Source organism: Tripterygium wilfordii, chromosome 6, assembly GCF_013401445.1.
Source record: "Tripterygium wilfordii isolate XIE 37 chromosome 6, ASM1340144v1, whole genome shotgun sequence".
Classification (NCBI taxonomy): Eukaryota; Viridiplantae; Streptophyta; class Magnoliopsida; order Celastrales; family Celastraceae; genus Tripterygium; species Tripterygium wilfordii.
Genome location: NC_052237.1, coordinates 6,448,349 through 6,467,603, shown reverse-complemented (window position 1 = coordinate 6,467,603; position 19,255 = coordinate 6,448,349). Strand labels below are relative to the sequence as shown.

The window sequence follows — 19,255 nt, the reverse complement described above, 5'->3', positions numbered from 1 at the left end:
ATTAGGTTACAACCCTAGAAAATAAGTCTCATATTTATAGAATAATACTACAATCCGTTAGCCGTCTAGATGGCCACTTAACCCATCCGGAAGTCTAAAGCTTCTAGACCTAATTTCCAGCACACCCGTCCGAACACCCCTATTATTCTTCCAGATGGTTCTTCAAGCTTCCTTGATCCAAACGTTAAATAAGGTCCCTCTGCCACTTCACGTGCCTGAGGTATTCGGATGGCAGCTCCAACAACAGAACTTGCCTCCACACACTCCAAATTGACTCCTAATTTATTGATTAATCCTAACAACAATGTTTCTACATTTTATGCGAGGATAAAATTTACATACATCTTATCTATATCTTCATCTCTCATAACGAGAGTCTTGTACACGGATGTTATTTATCTTTTACAAACGAATAAGTGACTCATTGATAGAGTTATAATGGTGCAACTTAAAAGTCATATGTTAATTAATTCCTGTAAATATCGGTAAATTTTCGTATATCGTATTGTCTCCGACTCTACCCAGCAAGGAAGCCTTGTTTACAACCTATAAAGATTTATAAGAGAAGGTACAATTGAGGTCAACAATCAACATCCATGGGACAAGCGAGAGCAAGGTTAACTTTATTGTTGGGTTTAACTTTGTCAAAACCTTTGTTATAAAGTGACACCAGCTGACCGAAACGTAAGATAAGAGGGACAGTAACTGTACTGTTAACATCAGACAACATATACATATATATATATATATATATATTAATTTTGGACGAACTCACCTTTTCATATGACATGAACACACAAAACAGAAGAAAATTAAGATGAAATTTATGTTCAGATGCATGACTGTAGATATATAAACAAATTCAAATGTACGTTACCTAAATGCTATACGACTACTTTTTGATATATACGTATATATCATGAATTCTTAATCAATGCTGCCAAATATTAATATTCCTGAACTATATTAGCTGCTGCCTGCTGGAACTCCATTATAAGAGATTTTTTAAAAATAATAATAAAATGTTGCTGCTAAGGATGTGGTGGTCATCATTTCCTGACCCCAAGGAAAGAGAATTACCAGCTAGGCTCATTGCACTCTTGGAGCCCACCATGGTTAATACTTAATATGATACTATTTCATGTTTTAAAATGTGATTGGATTGAGAGATTTGAAGGAATGAAAGATAATGAAAATGAGTTTTATCTCAATATCTTTTATTTGGATAGTTTAAGAAAAAAAAAGAAAAAGAAAAGGAGAGATTTAAAAAGAATCGAGAGTGAAATTTTTATGAAAATGAAGATATTTGAAGGGAAGGGAGAGTTTTGTTATCTATACATTTTTTATATCAAAAGTTATGTCTAAATTAAAAACTTATTTTATCCTTATACGTAATACTCTAACATAAAAACAATGATAAATTAGTAAATTAAATTATTTTTTTAAAAAAATAACAAATCATTTCATTTTTTTAATTAAATAAATCTTGAAAGAGTTTGGTAGAAAGAAAATAATTAAGATGGGGAGGTAATTAGTAATCAGCCAAGCCAACAAAATCAAGATTGAGCCACCAAAAACGTTTAAGTGATGCCGCAAAATGTGCATGCAACTACGCGTGCCGACACGCACACAGACACACTAATTGCTAATTACTAATTACTCCGCACAAAACGACAATTTTTAGAAGCTATGAACAACGGATTCCCCACGCATACAAAGTGGGACCCACCAAACTACTATTTATTATTTCTAATTTTTTTTATATTGGTAACGATTTACACTCCATAATCCATATTTTTGAATAGTGCCACTCTTTTAATTATTCTGACAAATTTAAAAAATGAAAAAAAAATTAAATTCGAGTCTTGTATTTGAAAATATTCATCACATACATATAGATTTGAGAATTTCACAATTTGTTTAAAATTTTTGAATCTACAATGGATTTAAATCCAATGATTTAGGAGGTGTATCAATTAGATGAAGTCATCGTTGAATGGTTAACCATTTATCATTTTAAACTTAATTATAATTTTGTGGGGTGGAAATTTTTTTAGGTAATAGTTGTGTGAAATGGCAAAATATTATACCTACAAGAATTTAAAAAAGAGAGCAGCTGACACAAAGAACATCTAGGGAAGTGAGTAAGGAGAGGACACGCTCTAAAGCAAACAACTTTAGAAAAACCCAGAATCAAGTGTAATTCCCATCTGTCCTCCTCCACCAAAAGTAAAGAATAACAGGACAACACTTGATACCGGTTTTGCCTTCTAACATTATTTACACATTACAAAGTTAAAGGTTCAGTCTTTGTATTGGAGACTGGAAACATATTCTCTCATCTCTCTCTATCTCTCATATTCGTCATTCTTTTCTTTTTTTTTTCTAATTTTCTTTTTCCCTAAACTACCTAGGGCCATGACTTCATCACTACCCAGTATTTATATCTCCACATTCACATGGGCAAAACTTTGAGAAAACCAAACCCAGTTGAGTTATTTAAGTTTTTCTTCTGCCTAGAAGTCCCAAATTTTGTCAGAGACATAAACCCAAGGCAGCATTAGAAGCTGGAAGCCTGAGAGAGGTTGGAAGGAATTGAAGCAACTGTTATTGTTGGGTGTTTTCAAGAGCTTTGGAAATGGTGTGAGAGATTTATGATATTCATTTTTGAATGGTCATCATGTGTTGGATGATGGATTCATGGAGTAATAAATGGTGTAGTTTTTATCATACAAGTAGAAGAAGACAATGTACACAAAGCCAATATGCAGATTCTTTAGCTAAACAGAAAGCGCCAGGAAGTTTCTCCTCAAGGATGGACTCTAGCAGCAGCAGCTGGTGTAACAATATCTCAATTTTTGTATGTACTCTACTTGTTGTTTCTTCTTCACTTTGTCCTGCCCAATCCTCGGATACCAATCAAACTTTCAAGCCACAAAGAGAGTTGCACAAGTTGAGATTTATAAGAGCCCATCTCCAGAAGATTAACAAGCCTGCTGTCAAGACAATTCAGGCATTTTTTTAAAGACTCTGCCTTTGATTTTGCTCTGTTTCTACTCTGTTTTTTGTACTGTCTTAACATGTTGGGTTTGATTTTTTTTGTTGGGTTTCCAGAGTCCAGATGGTGATATCATAGATTGTGTTTTATCTCATCAGCAACCGGCTTTCGATCATCCTCTATGGGAAGGAAAAAAACCATTGGTATGCAGTATAAACTATAAAATGCATTCCTTTTATGTTCTTTTAATTGGTGATATTAAGGATTTTCAATTTTTATTATGAAATTGCAGGATCCACCAGAGAGGCCAAAAGGGCATAGCCCAGCAGCAATGGCATCTGAAAATTTTCAGTTGTGGAGTTTGTCTGGTGAATCATGTCCAGAAGGAACAATTCCAATAAGAAGAACAACAGAACAAGACATGTTAAGAGCAAGTTCTGTTAGAAGATTTGGGAGGAAGTTAAGAAGACATGTTAGAAGAGACACAAGCAGCAATGGTCATGAGGTATTTAATTTTCTTTCTCAGAAAAAAGTTCTCTCTCAGTCTCATCTCTTTTTTTTGTTCTTTTCTCTCAAGAAACACAGCCTTAATCAAGCCAAAAACACACAACAAAGTAGTCAAACCAAACAACTAAGGCTGTGGAGTTCTTGTCTTTTCCTTCCTTCAGTCTGTTATCACAAACTTTCATGGTTTCAGTACCCTTGAAAAATCAAAATACAAGTAGTTTCTATATGAATGACTGAATATTTACTTGGTCATTTTTGGGGTTACAGCATGCAGTTGGGTATGTATCTGGAGAACAATATTATGGAACAAAAGCAAGCATAAATGTGTGGGTACCTCGAGTCTCCAATCAATATGAATTCAGCCTATCACAGTTGTGGGTCATCTCTGGTTCATTTGGTGATGATCTTAACACCATTGAAGCTGGTTGGCAGGTTTGTCACATCCCCTACTGCTATCAAAATTTAATATAATTGAAAACTTTATCGTTTGGTTTGTTTTCTGTTTCCTCTGCAAGTGTACTAATTCTGTGTTATTCATTACATTACAAGTAACAACATTGTTTTCTCATTAAAGGACCTAAAAATACAGCTCAATTAACTCACTGTTTTACTCTACTCGTGCAGGTTAGTCCAGAACTATATGGTGACGGCTACCCCAGATTCTTTACTTATTGGACAGTAAGTACCAGCAACAGAAAATTCGTTACATACGCCTGTATAATTTCTCATTGATTATTTTCACCAATCATTCATGTTAATTAATAATCTGCAGACCGACGCGTATCAAGCAACCGGATGTTACAATCTGCTGTGTTCAGGGTTTGTACAAACCAACAACAGAATTGCAATTGGGGCTGCCATCTCTCCAACCTCATCTTACAATGGCGGACAATTCGATATTAGCATTTTGATTTGGAAGGTAAACAAATTGGATCAACACCAAATTTTCCCTTTTTATTGTTCTTGAACTACATCGGCAGTTTTTACAGTTATTTGGTAAAGTTGGGTTGGCATGACTTGGTGGCATAGAGAGCCAGAGACACTGAATTAACCATTGAATCAACGCTTTCTGTGAAGCACAGAAAGTATTTGACGAAAGTCCTCAGTGGTGGTGGACCGCTCTAGAAACCAAGATAATGCTTGGTTGAGACCATTTTTGAGCTTAAGAACCATTATTGCTAGTCACTTTTATGGACTAACATCATATGCTTAACTTTCACATACATCTAAAAACATGCACTGCAAGCATTGGAACATTACCACCCACCACCTGCATTGATAACTACAAATGGTGTCTGCAAGTTCTTTCTTGCCTTTTCACTTTGTGAGATTCTCTTCTTTTCCAAGTGAAAGAGAGAGACCTACCTTAGTCATCCTGACCTCTACAGTCCACTCAATTCAAATCTTTTTTTTAAAAAAAAAAGAAAAATCATCATTAACTTGAATTCTCCAAGCTTTTTGACCCACCAGACTAGACATTCTGAACAATTTTAAGCATGCACACATGGGTTATAGTCGACGCATAAAATGATCCAGAATGAGGGCTGACTCCAACTCCAATTAATTAACTTAGATTCATTTGGTGCAGGATCCAAAGCATGGGAATTGGTGGCTAGAATTTGGATCAGGAATTCTAGTTGGGTATTGGCCATCATTCTTGTTTACCCACTTGAGGGATCATGCAACTATGGTACAATTTGGAGGAGAAGTTGTGAATTCCAGGCAAACAGGGTCTCACACTTCAACACAAATGGGGAGCGGACATTTTGCAGGAGAAGGGTTTGGAAAAGCATCATATTTTAGAAATCTACAGGTTGTTGATTGGGACAACAATTTAATCCCTCTATCAAATCTGAAGGTTTTGGCTGACCACCCCCATTGCTATGACATACAAGGAGGCATCAATAGGGTTTGGGGCAATTACTTTTACTATGGAGGACCAGGAAGAAATGTCAGGTGTCCCTAGTGGGATCAACAGTGCAGAATATTTATTCTTTTCTCTTTTATAATTTTTTTTTTCTTAATTTTCTTGTTGGGTTTGCAATTGGCTGCTTATGGGTTGGGTTGGGTTATTCTTAATTTCTTATAGTTATTTACTAAGTTAATCCAAATTTTTTAAGAGAAACTAACTGGTGATGAATTATGTAAATGTGGAGATCCAAAAGAAAATAGTGAAATATGAATACTATTGTTTGTGATTTTTATTTCTGTCCTTGTTGTCACTGGCTATATATAATTATATATATATACACATTAAGAGCAAAAGTTAATGGTGCATTTAATTAGGGGCCCATACATACTGATGAAATCTAACCACTGTCTTAATACACTCATTAATCCTTCACAGTCATTTGATAAATGCAGAGGGCCCCATATATTACCATTAGAGCACTTTCTTTCATTCTAGTTAGGAGTTAGAACTCCATATCTGAAAGTTATTTTTGCCATTTTCATGCATTGAATTTTTTTTATTGGCCTCACTGAAAGTTTGAAACTTAAAGTGGCTGTTGACAATCCTTGCTACAGAACTCAACAAACAAAATTTAAAGTTGTAACCTGTCCACTGACAAAAAGATGAAAACAGAGTAGAAATTGATTATTGCAAGGGGTGGGAAAAAATCGGTTATGAGTCGGACAACAACACGTGTTTACGAAATATTTATATATCTGAATCATAATTCGTATTGGACTTCAGCTATATTTAATTGACCAAACCCGAATTGGTTTAAATTCGTCAGATAATAACCTAATCCGGGTTAAGGTTCGGACAAATAAATCGAGTCAGACTTCTTTGTTTAGACCCGGACCCGATTTTAAACCAGACAAAAATTTTATATTTGTATCCAAATTTCATACATATAACTTATGTTCAAACTTGGTTTATTAATCAAGATTGAACAAATTCAATCATTTTGACTGGACATAGTTTTTCCACGCCTTCCATAGTTTATGGCAATTAATATTAGCATGAATGAATCATTACCAAAGATCATGATTCAGCATTAATATTTGTTAATCCTTGCACATGATTTTGACTTAAAACCCACGTGACTGGATATCTTTACAACTATGTATCTTGTTCTTTAAGTCTAAGATTTATCATTCAATGCCTTGCCAACTATTCAACTCTACGTAATATAAGACAAAGGCAATACATTATGATGCGTATATTTGAAAAATACAAGCCCAAGATTCTGTAATAAATACTTGCAACCAAGCATGAAATACAGTATGACTTTTGTGTTGAAGTAGCTTGCTTTGCGTTACTCTTTCTGCATAAGAATGCGTGAGGTTCGAGAAACAATCAATCATGACCAATTTTCAATACCAAGTCTTTGAATTTATAAGATATATTATAAGCAGAGAGGTAGCAGGTAATGAGACATAAACAAGAGCGGATATGGAGTAACAAGAGCTGAATTATGTGCTATACCACGAAAATAAAGCATATTATAAGCAGAGAGGTAGCAGGTATCACTGAATGTAAAATTGTCAAAGAGTGACCAGGGCCAAAAGCGCTCAGGTACGTTGAACTTTCTTTGCTAGCCAAATCACTATCCACGAGAACAATCTTACAAATGAAAACTCACTATATACATGATGTTTGTGTGTGTATTGGTACATATTTTTCCATAATGACTTCATTTTCCATCAATCGGCTTATATGCCAGCCAAGCAGCTGATGCATACTAGCACTTTCATACCTTGCATTGTGGAGCTCAGAGCTCTTGGCACAACATAACCAAAATAAATAACAGATGTGATTTCAGTTGACAAGTCAAAACAATAAACTATTCTTCCCATCATTATGTGTTCATCTACTATGTTGGCAGAGAATTTTATTAATCAAATAACTAGAACTTTAAAACCACGTCAACAAAACCTTAATACATGAACACACATTATGAAAAAGTGAAGGACAAAGGAGACGTAAACTCACTCACTCCACACATATTGCCTCAAGCAACTTTTTACTTGCCTCATTGACCTCCACTTTCTCCGTCTTCAATCGGCGATGCATCATAGTGCTTGTCCTTCCTGCAGCCGCATACGTCCTTATCAAAGATTCAAACACCTCTGCATCCAAATTTTCAACAGCCTTCTTCAATATCTCCAGGAAACCTTCCGCCCCATCAACGTCTTTTTCTTGCTCAAAATGTGTCATCATGGTCTTAATAACCCCAAGTGATGGGACCCATTTGCCACCATTCCCTCTGCCTGTGGATATTGCATTGGCAATACAATCAACTGCCAATTTAAAATTCCCATCTTTCAAATGATAATCTAAAAAGAGCTCCCAGGTTTTAGCATTCGACTTTGCCCCTCTACGGCGTGCCCTTTCCTTCATCTCTTCAGCCTTTTCTAGGAAACCCTTTTGGGCATAAGCTCCAATTAGAACATTTGCAATCCGAATATCATATGTCGAACACCCAGATTCCCATTCCCTAAAGCATTTTTCAGCACCTGGTAAATCTTTCAAGTTAACCAACGCCTGAATCATATTTAGATAGCTTATATTCGAAGTTTTACGAAAAGCCAGCCTCAAAGAACGCCATATACGATAAACTTCGAGCAAGTTCCCAGTACAACCATACAAGGTTATCAGGAATTGATATACAGAAAGATCTTGATGGGCATTTTTCTTTTCCAATTCCTTAAGTGCATTTTCTGCCTTTTCAAATAAGCTAGCATCAGCATAAATTGACGCCAGATTGCTATATGTGGTCCAATCTGCAGCAACTCGTGAAAGGAATCGAACAACGATCAAGCAGTGGAAGAATAAAAATTTTCGATTCCTAATCCGAGGATCTGTTTAAAAACAACATTCGATTATGGGTTTAGAATAGTTACCCTTGTAGCGCGCCTTTCGTACTGTCGAAGCATCCAACGAACACGAACTTTCTGATCGTGCCTCTACGGTATCCACACGAACGATGCAATCTTCGTGTACGTCTCACATCCACGAACGAAACTCACGAGCCCTCCGGTTGCTAGACCGAAACGAACCCGCCGTCTTCAAATCTAATTCAACACCTTGAATCAGTACAGTGAGCAAAATAGGTGAACACCTTTCGAAAGACTCTCAGCCTTTTCTCAGAAAAACTCACGTATGACTTCTATGTTTTCACAAAAACTTATTCTTTTAATAACAAAATTATTATATATAATAATAATTAAGAATGGATGACCATTCACCCTCGAATTCTATCTCTTTGTAAACATATATATATACACGTTCAACACTTTTGTGGTTTTATATATATATATATATATATATATATATATATACACAACGTACTATATATATATGTATTATATATATCTTTATATATATTTGTAAACATATACATATATATATATAACACATTCAAACCTTTTGTGTTTATATATATATATATCTATAACGTGTGTGTGTATATATATATATCTCTCTCTTTATATATATAAAGAAAATAAGATAAAATAGAATTCCAAAAAATGTTTGAGTCCTACTCAAATACTTATCTTGGTTTCTAGAAATTTATTAATACCAAAGTCAAAATATCCTAGTCCAACTAGGACCGAAAAATGCTCACATTAAATATGAAATTCATCTCATGAATTTTACGTTCCGTATTGCTTATCATTCTTAGTGTGTGACCCTGTAGGTTCCCGTAATGTTGGTAGTAATTATAAAATCCTATTTTAGAATTACAAGCAGTGAGTGATGTCTAGCAACATATCACTGCTACCCAAATTACGAGAAAGTCAATATTTTGACTCAACCTTTACCACTACTAATGTTACTGTGTTGTAAAATCCTTTTATCCTCGATATCTTGATTGAACACGAGACATGGATATGTCACCCTCGTATAGCTCAATCAATGTTTCCTGATTCCCGAATAAGCTGATCAAAACAAATGACATTGATATCATTATATCAACTCATTTGAGCATGGCCATGCATTTATCAGCTCTATTCAATCAAGAGGCCTTAGATATCAATCTCGTGTTATGAGAAGGATAAATTCCATCTTGATCACTCATATCCCTCTACATAATTTATTATACACCTGATCACCACCTTTATAGCCACCTTTATAAGGGCAACGTTTGACAGTGTCAAAATGAACAATTTCTTATGTCGGGAACAATGGTGATCTCAGGTCGAAGGACTACATAACACCATCATCACTATGAAATTATTTATGACATCCATAACACGATCCATGTAATGATTTCATGGTGGGTCGATCCAGTACATAAATTCTCCAATTTATGTACCTACGTGTTGACTTAATATCATATATTAATCAAGCACATATTAGCCTCTACATATTATTGTCGTCCCTGTTAACAATAATATTTGGCTAAGGACATTTAAGAATATACATTATATTCTAGGGACATTATTACAATAATTCATACTACACAGATATAAATAATTGCAATAACCAAAAAATAACTTTATTAATAAAATATCCATGATAATATAATGTGCTAAAGAATCATCATATGATTGACTTTAGTGTACACTCTCCAACAAACTCCCACTTGCACTAATGCCAATCACTCATGTATCTAATACCTAGTGAATTGTTGTGTTGATCATGCTTCTGCTGTGTCAGAGGCTTGGTCAGTAGGTCGGCAATATTCTCGTTTGTGGAAACTCTACATATCTTCACATCTCCTCGATTAATGATCTCTCGAATAAGATGGAAGCGCCGAAGTATATGTTTGGATCGTTGGTGAGATCGGGGTTCCTTAGCCTGTGCTATTGCTCCATTATTGTCACAATATAGCTCAATCGGATCCGCAATGCTAGGAACAACCTCTAGTTCAGCTATGAACTTTTTGATCCAAACAGCCTCCTTTGCTGCATCGGAAGCTGCTATATACTCAGACTCTGTTGTAGAGTCAGCTACTGTCTCTTGTTTTGAACTCTTCCAGCTCACAGCACAACCATTTAGGCAAAACACATATCCTGACTGTGATCGGAAGTTGTCCTTGTCAGACTGGAAGCTGGCATCAATGTAACCCTTTACCCTGAGCTCTTCCTCACCTCCATAAACCAAAAACATATCCTTAGTCCTTCTCAAGTACTTAAGAATTGTCTTAACGGCCATCCAGTGACATTCACCAGGATTTCCTTGGTACCTACTCGTTACACTAAGTGCATACGAGACATCAGGACGTGTACATACCATGGCATACATGATAGACCCTATAGCTGACGCATAGGGTATCTTACTCATGCGTTCTCTCTCATCTTGTGTCTTAGGACACATGCCATTTGAGAGAGTATTGCCATGTGACATGGGGAGAAGTCCTCTCTTGGATTCTTGCATGTTAAACCGATTTAACACTTTGTCAATGTATGTACTTTGACTGAGGCCCAACAATCTCCTTGATCTATCTCTATAGATCTTGATACCTAAAATATAGGTAGCCTCGCCTAAGTCCTTCATCGAAAAACAATTCCCTAACCAAACCTTAACAGATTGTAAGGCTGGAATATCATTCCCGATGAGCAGTATATCATCTACATACAACACCAGGAATATAATGGTACTCCCACTGAACTTTTTATATACACAAGGTTCATCTTCGTTCTTGATGAAACCAAACTCTTTGATTGCATCATCAAAACGAAGATTCCAGCTCCGAGAAGCTTGTTTCAATCCATAAATGGATCGTTGCAATTTGCACACCTTTCCAGTAGCGTCTGGAGCTACAAAACCCTCAGGTTGTGTCATGTACACATCCTCAAGGAGCTTTCCATTAAGAAAAGCTGTTTTGACATCCATCTGCCAAATTTCATAATCTTGGTGTGCTGCAATAGCAAGCAAAATCCGAATGGATTTAAGCATCGCGACTGGTGAAAAAGTTTCATCATAGTCTATACCATGAATTTGTTTGAAACCCTTAGCCACCAATCGCCCTTTGTAGGTTTGCACATTTCCGTCCATGTCGGTTTTCTTTTTGAAAACCCACTTACACCCAACTACTCTTGGAGCGGGCTCAGGTTCCACAACTACTTGTGGAGCGGGCTCAGGTTCCACAACTATTTGTGAAGCTAACTCAGGTTCCATCAATGGTTCATTGTTTTCTTGTGGTTCTTGAACTGTTTCAAGTTCCACTCTCCTCCCACTGTTACCATGAGATACAAATTGTTTCTCTAGAAAGGCTCCAGTTCTAGCGACAAACACTTTGCCCTCAGCAGGATTGTAGAAATAATATCCTTTGGTTTCCTTAGGATATCCTACAAAAAAACATTTATCAGATTTAGGTGCAAGCTTGTCGGAGGCTTGACGTTTTACATAAGCCTCACAACCCCAAATTCTGATGAAAGACATACTGGGACGTTTCCCAATCCATAACTCGTATGGCGTCTTTTGAACCGCTTTAGATGGAACTCGGTTCAGTATAAAAGCAGTTGTGTCCAGAGCATATCCCCAAAAAGAGATAGAAGATCTGTATGACTCATCATGGATCGAACCATGTCTAACAAGGTCCGATTCCTCCTTTCAGATACACCATTCAACTGTGGTGTAGCTGGTGGAGTGAGTTGTGAGACAATCCCACACTCTTTTAGATAGTCACGAAACTCTTTGCTCAAGTATTCGCCACCTCGATCTGATCGAAGTACTTTAATACTTTTGCCAAGTTGGTTTTGTACTTCATTTCTGAATTCTTTGAATTTTTCAAATGATTCAGACTTGTGCCTCATTAGGTACACGTACCCATATCTACTGAAATCGTCAGTAAATGTAATGAAATACAAATAACCTCCTCTAGCTTGTGTACTCATCGGCCCACATACATCACTATGTACTAAGCCTAATAAGTCAATGGCCCGTTCACTGTGTCCAGTGAATGGGACTTTAGTCATTTTTCCCAATAAACAAGATTCGCATGTCTCATATGATTCAAAATCAAATGAGTCCAAAAATCCATCTTTATGAAGCTTGGAAATACGTTTCTCATTTATATGGCCCAAACGACAGTGCCAAAGATAGGTTGGGTTTGAATCTTTTGATTTAACCTTCTTTGTATTTATGTTATAAATGGGCATGTCAAGGTCTATAACATATAAACCATTCGACATTTGAGCATTACCGTAAAACATTTCATTGAAATAAATAGAACAACTTTTGTTCTTTATTATAAATGAAAAACCATCCTTGTCCAAACAAGAAATAGAAATAATGTTTCTAGTAATTGAAGGAACATAATAACAATTATTAAGTTCTAAAACAAGCCCAGTGGGTAAAGACAAGAAATAAGTTCTTACAGCTAGGGCAGCAACTTTTGCTCCATTCCCAACTCGTAGGTCCACCTCGCCCTTGCCCAAAATCCTACTGCTTCTCAGTTCCTGCACTTTTTGACAAATGTGAGAACCACATGCAGTATCTAATACCCATGATGTAGGAGCAGAAAGATTTATCTCAATAACATAAATACCTGTAGCAGAAGTCTCACTTCTTTTCTTCTTAAGATCTTCCAAGTACTTCTTGCAGTTCCTCTTCCAATGCCCGATCTCACCGCAATGGAAGCATTTTGCATCCTTAGCAACCCCTCCTTTGGGTTTCAGTGCAGCAGATTTGGATTTGGACCTTTTATCTTTCTTTTTGCCCTTATCCATTTTCTTGTCCTTGCCTTTGCCCTTTTGGACCATCATGATGGACCCGGGCTTCTGCTTCTTCATGCTAGGCTCAGCTGTCTTCAGCATATTTAGAAGCTCTGGCAAAGTTTTTTCAAAACTATTCATGTTAGAGTTTAGAACAAACTGACTATAATTGTCCGGCAACGATTGCAGCACTAAGTCAGTGGCTAAATCTTTATTTAGCTTGAAGCCCAATCTCTCAAGATCCTCAATGTACCCAATCATCTTGAGCACATGAGAATTGACAGAGCTTCCTTCTGCCATTCTGCACTGAAACAATGCCTTGGAAATGTCATACCTCTCCTGTCGAGCCTGCTCTTGAAACAATTTCTTGAGGTGCTCGATCATCTCAAAAGCTTCCATGTTCTCATGTTGCTTTTGAAGCTCAGAGTTCATGGTAGCCAACATGAGGCATCCAACATCCAAGGAATCATCTTGATGCTTCTTATAAACATCTTTTTCTACCCTAGGGGCAGTAGCTGGAGGTTCCTCAGGAACAACACGCTCTAGGACATACAACTTCTTTTCATGTTTGAGAACAATTCTCAAATTTCTGTACCAATTGATGAAGTTTGTCCCATTCAGCTTGTCCTTCTCAAGGACAGATCGCAGAGATAAATTATTTGGATTTTGTGATGCCATAGTGATCTACAACAGAAAATATGCAAAATAAATATCATGCTTTAAGATCATCTAATAGGACTTTAATTAAATGATGCTCTCACTATTTAATTCGAATTAATAACCCTCACATTAATTCGGAAAGTTCTAAACTTTCTAGTGGGCCAAGATCCATATTTCACTTACTCTTGAGACAGCTTTGGCTGAAAAACCCAAGACTAAGCTATTTAGGTAAGCAACTTTTGCTAATTGCATCTCCATGCAATTCTTGGATCAGTTGGGTAAACAATTCTTGTTTAATCTCATCTTATGGATTAAACCCAACTCTTTGACTCTAGGCTTCCAATCCTATTGGACTTGTCCCAGTTAAATTGAACCCAATGATTAACAAGCGGAACAAGGCATCCTGCTTTGGCAGACTCTACCTTTTCCTTCATGCCTTCTACAAGATAGAATAAAGCACCCCGCTTTGGCAGAAACTACTTATGTTCGATCGAGAGCTTGACAAGTGTTAATCATTGGAAGGCATCAACTTAATAATTTTATTGAGGGATTTCATCTCACCATATCATGAATTAATCTCATTAATTCTAATTAATTTGATCTCAACAAATTAAGTCCATATTACCTAATTGGCCTTTAAACTAGATGGATTAGCATGCACTATCATTATCTATTATCACATAATAATAATAAAACAATAAAATTTAAACGTGACATGATTATAGCCCAGCTACATCAGTCCTCCCAAGCCAATGAGAGAACCGACAAGTCAACCTAGGTAAAACTTCGCAAGTCCTTTCTTTCGGTCATCTTTTCTTCATATGGTTAAGAAAACGCTCCATCCTCCAAGGGAATTCTCCGTTGCTTTAATCCTATTTTAATCTTAATTCTAATTACATCATATGTAATAGAAAACCTCGAGTTACATTCGAGGGGAGAAGAGATGAGAAAAGGAATTACAATGAGAAATAGGAGGTAAGGCACGACATGCAAGCCGTATTTTCCATAAAATTATATTGAATAAAGTAAATCATTCACAAGGGTCTTCAGGGCTATAATCATGCACCATGCTTCACCAAGCACACAAAAATGCATAAACTAATCAATTTATTTTAACCTTTAAAATAATCTTTTATGGCCAATTGGATTTTATAGATCCTTACATATGCAACTTTTGCACTATCAGATTAAATATATAATCCAATTCAATTAATCAAATATTATATATCTAATATATATTTGAATCAATCAAAGCACACATGGAATCCTCTAGACATAATCGAATATGTTTTAAACATGGCTCCGATACCACTGAAAGGAATCGAACAACGATCAAGCAGCGGAAGAATAAAAATTTTCGATTCCTAATCCGAGGATCTGTTTAAAAACAACATTCGATTATGGGTTTAGAATAGTTACCCTTGTAGCGCGCCTTTCGTACTGTCGAAGCATCCAACGAACACGAACTTTCTGATCGTGCCTCTACGGTATCCACACGAACGATGCAATCTTCGTGTACGTCTCACGTCCACGAACGAAACTCACGAGCCCTCCGGTTGCTAGACCGAAACGAACCCGCCGTCTTCAAATCTAATTCAACACCTTGAATCAGTACAGTGAGCAAAATAGGTGAACACCTTTCGAAAGACTCTCAGCCTTTTCTCAGAAAAACTCACGTATGACTTCTATGTTTTCACAAAAACTTATTCTTTTAATAACAAAATTATTATATATAATAATAATTAAGAATGGATGACCATTCACCCTCGAATTCTATCTCTTTGTAAACATATATATATATACACGTTCAACACTTTTGTTGTTTTATATATATATATATATACAACGTACTATATATATATGTATTATATATATCTTTATATATATTTGTAAACATATACATATATATATATATAACACATTCAAACCTTTTGTGTTTATATATATATATATATATATATATATATCTATAACGTGTGTGTGTATATATATATATATCTCTTTATATATATAAAGAAAATAAGATAAAATAGAATTCCAAAAAATGTTTGAGTCCTACTCAAATACTTATCTTGGTTTCTAGAAATTTATTAATACCAAAGTCAAAATATCCTAGTCCAACTAGGACCGAAAAATGCTCACATTAAATATGAAATTCATCTCATGAATTTTACGTTCCGTATTGCTTATCATTCTTAGTGTGTGACCCTGTAGGTTCCCGTAATGTTGGTAGTAATTATAAAATCCTATTTTAGAATTACAAGCAGTGAGTGATGTCTAGCAACATATCATTGCTACCCAAATTACGAGAAAGTCAATATTTTGACTCAACCTTTACCGCGACTAATGTTACTGTGTTGTAAAATCCTTTTATCCTCGATATCTTGATTGAACACGAGACATGGATATGTCACCCTCGTATAGCTCAATCAATGTTTCCTGATTCCCGAATAAGCTGATCAAAACAAATGACATTGATATCATTATATCAACTCATTTGAGCATGGCCATGCATTTATCAGCTCTATTCAATCAAGAGGCCTTAGATATCAATCTCGTGTTATGAGAAGGATAAATTCCATCTTGATCACTCATATCCCTCTACATAATTTATTATACACCTGATCACCACCTTTATAGCCACCTTTATAAGGGCAACGTTTGACAGTGTCAAAATGAACAATTTCTTATGTCGGGAACAATGGTGATCTCAGGTCGAAGGACTACATAACACCATCATCACTATGAAATTATTTATGACATCCATAACACGATCCATGTAATGATTTCATGGTGGGTCGATCCAGTACATAAATTCTCCAATTTATGTACCTACGTGTTGACTTAATATCATATATTAATCAAGCACATATTAGCCTCTACATATTATTGTCGTCCCTGTTAACAATAATATTTGGCTAAGGACATTTAAGAATATACATTATATTCTAGGGACATTATTACAATAATTCATACTACACAGATATAAATAATTGCAATAACCAAAAAATAACTTTATTAATAAAATATCCATGATAATATAATGTGCTAAAGAATCATCATATGATTGACTTTAGTGCACACTCTCCAACAACTCGGCCATCCCGCTTCATCTCCTCAATGACTTGTTCGACCCCAGAAATATCATTAACAGCAGCAAGAGCCCTCATCCACACATTGTACGTGTAAGAATCTGGCATGACATATTCAGACCTCATTTCTTGAATGATGGCAGGAATCTTCTCCGGCTGATCAATTTTTGTGTAAAGGGTCATAAGACTGTTATAATGCATGGAAGTTAAACCAAGATTGAGTTCTTTCATTTTTTCCATGAGAGCTTCTGCTTTTTCAGTCATTAATTCCTTGCAATAACAGTTGAAGAGGGCACCATAGGTGAGATGGTTCTTTGATGTTTCAGGAAGATCAATGAAGTAACTTTCAGCAGCATCAATACCTTGAGCTTTGGCAACTAAATCAAGATGGATGGCTTGATCACTGACTGTCTTATTCATGCCCCTCATTTTAGACACATAGTCAGAGAGCTGTAAATTTTACTACAAAAATATCAATGACTCAACTTGCATAGAATAGAACTATAATCCCAGAATAATAATCATTGAAAGGACGAAAGAGAGTACTCGATCAAAAAAGTTCCTAAGCTAATAATCAGTAGTTGGCAATACAGAGGCATATTTTTTCTACTAAATTAAGAAATTCAAAACAGAATATGTGCAACAAAACAACTATTATATGCTAGTATCTAGACACCAACCTACATAAAATTGGAGGACATACTTGACTTTCAGTTCAGATACAATTGATAATGGAAATGCGGCAAGTACCATGCCATAAATTTAGATTATCAAATACCGATCATTTGAATTAGCTTGTATAAGATTTGTCTTAAATGAAGAACTAAAAGACTGAAACTCGAAGTTAAAAGATACAATGGCCAGGAGAATATATTGAAACAAAGGCCACAGCCTCTCCGTGTATGTGAGGAGATTGAACAGTTTGAAGAAACAAAATGCTGTGTTCAAATCTTCTCCATTAAGTTTTAAGAACATGCAAATTTCTTCCAATCAATTGATTAGACACAGAATAAACTATAAACAACAAAAGAAATGGCAAGTAGTACAAACAAAATTGAGGGATTGGTAAGTTAACCATCATTTCTTATGCCCACATTGAAGTATAAATATAATCGCCATTATTCATGCCGCTAATTACATTGCCTGCACTGTTCTTGCGAGTGTGCTTGTATTTAGAAAGGAAATCTTGGCAGACGCTAGTACCTCACATCGCTCAATCATATAAATCCCAATTCCCACGAACAAACACTGCACGAAATAGCTTTTACAAAGAGTGGGAATTTGGGAAGGTGAATCTTGAAAGCAGGGTAGTATAGTTCGCGATGGCGAAGCTTCTTGAGAGTGTCTCCAACTTCCCATTTGTAGACTCGCTTGTTGCTCTTGATGAACTGATTCAACTGTTGGCGAACGCTCAATTCAGAGCTGCCATCCTTGTAGAGCCTCACGTAAAGCGCCTCTTCCAGGTACTTCTTGGACCTCTTGGCCACACTCTTAGTTCGCCCAAACTGTTGAAATGCCATGGTCGATGCTCTTTCAACGTTGAAGGAAAATCAAAAATCGATGTTCAGTATTGTTCACAAGCAAGGAGGGCTTTGGTCTGGGCTTTTGAACATCGATTTTTGGGCTGGATTATTGCATGCACGAAAAGGCCCAAGTACTAAAACTCGGCCCTCGGACACCTCGTAGAAAGTAGAAACTTGGCTGGTCATGAGCCCAAAACTGGATTAGCCGATAAGCCCACATAAGGGAGGCCTGCGGCCGGTTAAGGAGAAATCAAGGCCTAATTACAGACACAAAACACGTTGTTATAAATTATAATGGGTGTTTGAGCTTTATAGCAAATCAATCAAGTGATTATCAAATGACATGAAATAATGGAATTGAAAAACAGTATGATACGCTATTGCACTCCAGAAAATCCGATTATCTGAAGTCAAATCGTCTGGAAGCCTCTGGTTGGAGCTCTTATGATTCTCCAAAGAACGTGGAAAAACGCGCACCACCCCCCACATAACTCCATTATGTGGAAATCTAGGCCTCTCGATTAGTCAATTTGATTTGCTTCTTTTTTGTGGTCACCTAACTTTATAGTAATGATAGTATAATTTAATATATATATTTTTTTAAAAATTACAGTGATGTCGTTGAGATGTTTCTAGTTCAATCATGGAATTGAAAGAGTTGCAGGGGATAAGCAAACACCTCCTATACCTTGCAAAAACCCTCAATAAATAGTGTTATGGATTAAAGCAATCACGACGTTTCTTATCCAGCTGACCAGCTCCCCAACTGCCTCCTTTTGGTTCTCATCGACAATCTTTCTTTACTTTTCTCTTAAAGAATGCAAGACAACGTTTATCAAAAACAAAACAAAAAAGAGTGCAAG

General features: G+C 36.1%; 2 protein-coding genes across 2 annotated transcripts; one reads left to right on the top strand and one right to left on the bottom strand.

Moving 5' to 3' along the window:
* Positions 1 to 2,325: 2,325 nt before the first annotated feature.
* LOC119999813 lies at positions 2,326 to 5,704 on the top strand. Its single transcript, XM_038847569.1, has 7 exons — positions 2,326 to 3,013; positions 3,115 to 3,201; positions 3,291 to 3,503; positions 3,773 to 3,937; positions 4,130 to 4,183; positions 4,278 to 4,424; positions 5,094 to 5,704. The coding sequence occupies exons 1-7, from the start codon at positions 2,672 to 2,674 to the stop codon at positions 5,469 to 5,471; spliced, it is 1,386 nt and encodes a 461-aa protein (XP_038703497.1). The 5' UTR covers positions 2,326 to 2,671; the 3' UTR covers positions 5,472 to 5,704.
* Positions 5,705 to 7,239: 1,535 nt separating this feature from the next.
* On the bottom strand, positions 7,240 to 18,430 carry LOC120001016 (pentatricopeptide repeat-containing protein At1g60770-like). The gene is made up of 3 exons (XM_038849230.1): positions 18,138 to 18,430; positions 16,860 to 17,319; positions 7,240 to 8,245 (listed from the first exon to the last, which is right to left on the bottom strand). Exons 1-3 carry the CDS (start codon positions 18,387 to 18,389, stop codon positions 7,446 to 7,448), a joined length of 1,512 nt encoding a protein of 503 aa, XP_038705158.1. The 5' UTR covers positions 18,390 to 18,430; the 3' UTR covers positions 7,240 to 7,445.
* Positions 18,431 to 19,255: the final 825 nt, after the last annotated feature.